At 60.1% G+C, this 5,612-nt stretch overlaps 1 protein-coding gene across 1 annotated transcript; it reads left to right on the top strand.

Moving 5' to 3' along the window:
* Nucleotides 1–1,903: 1,903 nt before the first annotated feature.
* On the top strand, nt 1,904–5,473 carry MNEG_11884 (heat shock 70kDa protein 5; the record flags this gene model as incomplete). Its single annotated transcript, XM_014039644.1, has 12 exons — nt 1,904–1,934; nt 2,231–2,457; nt 2,610–2,665; nt 2,854–2,959; nt 3,189–3,287; nt 3,536–3,704; nt 3,936–4,045; nt 4,255–4,300; nt 4,494–4,687; nt 4,893–5,063; nt 5,304–5,390; nt 5,468–5,473. The coding sequence occupies 12 exons, from the start codon at nt 1,904–1,906 to the stop codon at nt 5,471–5,473; spliced, it is 1,302 nt and encodes a 433-aa protein (XP_013895098.1).
* Between the last annotated feature and the right edge of the window lie 139 nt (nt 5,474–5,612).

Here is a 5,612-nt window from a genome sequence, read left to right on the forward strand (position 1 = left end):
GGACATGTGGGCTGGCCCCAGCTCTCTGCGGCAGCGCGTCTTCACCCATGTGGACCCCAGAGTCGTACTGGCACCCACGCCCCCCAAAAGGACACACAACAAAACAGAATACTCATCACCTCTTTGCCTGCCAGACGATGAGCTCTTTCTACAAGGCTGGGGTGGATGCAGCAGGAGCGCCAGCAGCTGCTGTGCAAGCAGGAAGCAGACAGGGCTCTGGAGCGAGACAGCGAGAACCGATGGTCGTATTACCCAAATATTTGTTTCTGATCATGTATTACACGCGTTCAGACATTTCAAGGCAGTGCTTGACAGCAGCCTGTCGAGGTGCGGGGCCCGACAGTGACGCTCGGTCTGCAGCTGCCAATCGCACCGCGAAGCCCGAATTATTACACGTTTACATGTTCGAAGTTCATTTGCACCGCCACGACGCGCCCGGACCCCGCCAGCCCAGGAGTAGGTGAGTAGGAGTAGGCTAGGCACCCCATACCCGCAAGCGCCTGCCTCAGGAACGCGACCGCCTCCCCGTGCTGCAGCTGCGCGCGGTGCGTCATGCCCAGTCCAGACAGGCAGTCCACGCTCCCACGACACAACCAGACGATCAATAACACCGTACACAGAGCGTGATTAGAAAAAGGGTGATGAAATCGTCTATTTCTATGGCTTGATCATGACGGACCCGACCCGTGCTGAATGCATGTTGGTCAACCACCACGCCACTCAACTCAGGGGGAGTGCTGGGTGCGCGCTCTGTTTTATTGGTCGTATGTTCATGTAGTGGCACAATAAGGGGATGTATTGCAATCAGTTGTTCGGATAGACTATCCCGCAATCCATTCTGTTTTTTCCCCAGCGACCTTGGCTTTCCAGGCGCCAGTACAGGGACAGTCAGGTGGAGCCTGCTGGTGTCCAGGTTGAGCGCCGCTACTTGAGCCGCGGCGATGCTAGTGGATGTATAGTGCCCACAGTAACCTTCATGCACAGGGGACAGGTGCAACACCGCCGTCCCTGCAGAGCACGTCAATGTCATCTGCACACTCAGCAGCTTTCTATGATGGGCATGGCCAAGGGTGATGTAGTCATGTTAAAAATGGCAAACCTGACCTGCGACGGCTTTTACATGATCTATTGGTGCATGTGTGTGTGTGTGTGTGTGTGTGTGTGTGTGTGTGTGTGTGTGTGTGTGTGTGTGTGTGTGTGCGTGCGTGCGTGCGTGCGCACGTGTGTGTGTGTGTGTATGTGTGTGTGTGTGTTAGTGTTGCGTACGTGCGCATGTGCGTGTGTGTGTGCGTGTGTGCGTATGCGGGCGCGCGCGCCTGCGCAGGCGTGTGCGCACACGTGCGCGCACATGCGGGCACCATGTAGCAGGACTGAGGTGTTGCTACGGTACTAGGTAGGGTCACACCAGCATGCAACAGCTGAGCCATGCAGGATTACATATGCATCCTTCGCTTAACATGTGCGCGATGCTGACAGAAGGGGGCCGATGCTGTCCCCACGAGAGCTGGACACCATGTTGCTGGGTGGACCTGGCGCTGCTGAAGCTGCCTTGAGTTGACCGACCAGCTGGGCACGGTGCAACGCCCCGCCAGCAGGCAATAGGAACGCGAGCAAACTATTTCGTTGTATCAATCGTTCCATTGACTCATGGACGGGGGGTCCTTCACGCCAGGAGGCCGGAAGCTGCTGCGAAGGAACCACCACAGAAGCCGATTGCTTGTGTTGTAAGAGCTTTGCGCTCGGTGTTCAAGCATTCAATTTCGTCGTCGTGATTGTTTAACGACTCAGGCTCGCCTTTTGTTTCTCGTGATCACAAGAGGTTGGTGCAGCGTGATCGTGTCCAGCAGCCCGCGTGGCCGCTCCGCACCCCTGCCTACGGGATCACAGAGCACACAGCCTCAACATGGTGGCGAAATGGGCGGGCGTTGCCCTAGGTGAGCGATCGGCGGCCTTTTGGCTCGTTCTGGGAGCTTCCCTGGTCCGCGCGGTGGTTGAGGGCTCCCGGCCCTGTCCGTGCTTGCATACAATTACATGGGGTTATCAGGAATCCTTTGGGGCAAGCGCATGGCCTAGGAACGCCGATTGCTTGGCGAGTGCTGGCCGGCGCGCTGCCGACAGGGTGTCCCCAACCAGCGCGCGCATTCCGTGCAGTGGAAGCTGCACTCCCACGCACATGCTGCACCGCATGCCCTCTCATTGTCTGCACCCACTCGGTGGACGCCCTTTGCAGCCCTCGCCGTGGCGTGTGGCGTCTTTGGCATGGCTGTGCAGGCCAAGGAAGAGGAGAAGCTCGGCACTGTGATCGGCATCGACCTGGGTACCACCTACTCCTGTGTGGGTGTTTACAAGAACGGTCGCGTTGAGATCATCGCCAACGACCAGGGAAACCGCATCACACCGTCTTACGTGGCGTTCACCGACAGTGAGCGCCTCATCGGCGACGCCGCCAAGAACCAGGTCGGTTGGGGCCAATGTTTCTTTAGCAACGCAAAGCTTGTTGCCTGAAGGCCTGCATGGACGCTTATGGCCCTCATACGGACGCTGTCCTGGTGCCAGTGATATGAACAATGCGATCCAATGGTGTCTGACATGCATTTTTTGCCACGCAGGCGACTGTGAACCCGAAGCGCACCATCTATGATGTCAAGCGCCTCATCGGCCGCAAGTGAGTGGTCGACCACAGGCATGCTGCCACCAATGACACCTTTAGCATCACTCAACCCGATCGTGCCACGCACTGAAATTTGAGGGCCGTACATGGCAGCATGCGGCGCTTATCTGCTGCTTTGCATCTGCGCGCCTCAGCACGACACTGACGCGGCACGCCTGTGGGCACACCGGCATCGCCTGCAGGTTTGAGGACAAGGAGGTGCAGCGCGACAAGAAGCTGATGTCCTATGACATTGTGGACAAGGCTGGCAAGCCCATGGTGCAGGTCGACGTTGCGGGCGAGAAGAAGGTGCGGGCGCAGCAAGGGCAGCTGCAGTGGCTGGCTGGTTGCTGTGGATGCATGCCTTGCTCAGAACGGCAGGATTGGCTGCTGTGACAGCGCTGGCTGGGCATGTGCATGGGACTGCTTGTGCGCGGGGTAATGGCATTGCCTCAAAACAGAATTGCGCGCATCACACCTGCACATGTGCCTGACGCTTGCTTTTCTCCCAACTCCTTGGCTGCACCCCGCGCTTCAGGTCTTCAGCCCCGAGGAGATCAGCGCAATGATCCTGCAAAAGATGAAGGACACTGCCGAGGCTTTCCTGGGCAAGTCCGTGAAGCACGCTGTCGTGACGGTGCGACCAGCATGCCAGGCTTGTTAGTCCTTTTCATGTTACTGGACTGCATTGCCGGACTGGGTTGGATGTAATACACGCTGCGTGCACTTCCAACTTGAACAACTTGCTACCCCCCCCCCCTTTTACACATAATGTGCTGGCTTGAATTGACCTGCCTGGCCATGTCGGCAAAAGCACAGCCACTGCATATTGCCAACCTGACTGAGTCCTTTGCTTCCCCGCCGGCTCTCATTCGCGACCACCAGGTGCCTGCGTACTTCAACGACGCGCAGCGCCAGGCCACCAAGGATGCCGGCACCATCTCCGGCCTCAACGTGGTGCGCATCATCAACGAGCCCACCGCGGCCGCCATCGCATACGGCCTGGACAAGAAGGGCGGGGAGAAGAACATCCTGGTGTTTGACCTTGGCGGCGGTGAGCACTGGGTGCCCTGCATATTCCATCGCACGGGGCTATGGTGCCTCTTTTGTGAGGAACCGTCAGTGTTGTCCCACGCACATGCTTTTGCTTGAGATAGTGGTGCCAGCGCAGATGCGGGGTTGCAGCCGACGAGGGTACAATGCAGCAGCAGCATGGCGTCCTTGTGACCTTGGGTACTCATCACACAGGCTGACTCGCGCATTGGCCGCGGTCGCGCGCCTGCAGGCACCTTCGATGTGTCCATCCTGACCATCGACAACGGCGTGTTTGAGGTCATCGCGACTCACGGCGACACCCACCTGGGTGGCGAGGACTTTGACCAGCGCGTGATGGAGGTGGGTTGATGCCTGAAGCGGGTTGGGATGCTCTAGCTGAAGGTGTGCATCGTTGATGTGGCTGGCGGCACTGACCGTCCTGCTGACAATGGCCTGGGTCCATGGTGCTCATGGGCAGTGGGTTCCTGATCATGTTTGTTGCTGTGAGGTCATACAGGGTCATGACTTCCTCCTCGTGCGTGCACGCACCATCACCCTGTTGTGTGCAGTACTTCATCAAGCTCATCAAGAAGAAGTACAGCAAGGACATCACCGGTGCGTGGCGAAGGGGGTTGCGTGTGCGTGGGCCCTGGAACAAGTGCGAGGGGCGGCAGCAGCCATGGTCACAACTTCGGTGGCAGCATCGGCTGTCACTGCAGCTGCTTGGCGCTGAGTGCCCGTTGTCACAGCCCTCTCACTTCACACCGTTGTTGTGCCTCTGTTTCTACCACCCTCACCCCCGGTGCAGGCGACGCACGCGCCCTCCAGAAGCTGCGCCGCGAGGCCGAGCGCGCGAAGCGCGCGCTGTCCAGCCAGCACCAGGTCCGCGTGGAGATTGAGTCCCTGGCGGAGGGCGTGGACCTGTCGGAGCCGCTCACGCGCGCCCGCTTCGAGGAGCTCAACAACGACCTCTTCCGCAAGACCCTCGGGCCCGTCCGCAAGGTGAGGGGCCGGCGCGGCGAGGGGCGGAGGCCCGGCACGGCTGGGCCGGCAACGGCGGCCGCGAGGGAGATGGCGTGCGGCGGCCTGGGGGCGGCAGTGCAGTGCGAGCCGGACGCTTTAGTAGCACCGCCCGGCTGCCCCGGCTGGTGTCTCTCAATGTGACATCTCTACCCCCGCCCTCCCACTGCGCGCAACCGCTCCCCAGGCCATGGAGGACGCCGGCCTGAAGAAGAGTGAGCTGGACGAGGTTGTGCTGGTGGGCGGCTCCACGCGCATCCCCAAGGTGCAGGCCCTCCTCAAGGATTACTTTGACGGCAAGGAGCCCAACAAGGGCATCAACCCCGACGAGGCCGTGGCGTACGGCGCGGCGGTGCAGGTGCGCAAGGGGGAGAGGGGGGTGTCGAGGGGCTGCGGGTGGCGGCCGCAGCGAGTTCTGGGGTTTCCTGTCCAGACGCAGGGGGTGATTAGCAATCCTGCGCAGTGGCAGCAATTTTCAAGGCAATGATTCAGGCCATGGCAGTGAGCTTTGCGGTCGCAGCACAGGCCTCCCTTTGCCGTCGCAGCACTGGCCTCATGTTCTCATCCTTCCCTGCGCCCTCGTGTCCCTGCACCCCAGGGCGGCATCCTTGGCGGCGAGGGCGGTGACGAGGTCAAGGACATCCTGCTGCTCGACGTGGCTCCCCTGTCCCTGGGCATTGAGACGGTGAGCTTGAGCAGCCAGGGCAGCAGCGGGGACAAGGGCAGAACAAGGGCAGGAGTGAAGGGTATTGGTTGTTGGAGCTTTAGCCTCAAACGCAGCACCTGCGGTTGCGATTTTTCACACGAGCCGCAGTGCCACGGCAGATGTTTTCCTCCCTTTTCCACTCTTTCGCCACACCTGCCCATCCTTCCTGCTCACATCCCAACCCGTCCCCCGCCCCCTCAC

The sequence above is a fragment of the Monoraphidium neglectum genome (assembly GCF_000611645.1).
Source record: "Monoraphidium neglectum strain SAG 48.87 unplaced genomic scaffold scaffold02952, whole genome shotgun sequence".
Lineage (NCBI taxonomy): Eukaryota > Viridiplantae > Chlorophyta > Chlorophyceae > Sphaeropleales > Selenastraceae > Monoraphidium > Monoraphidium neglectum.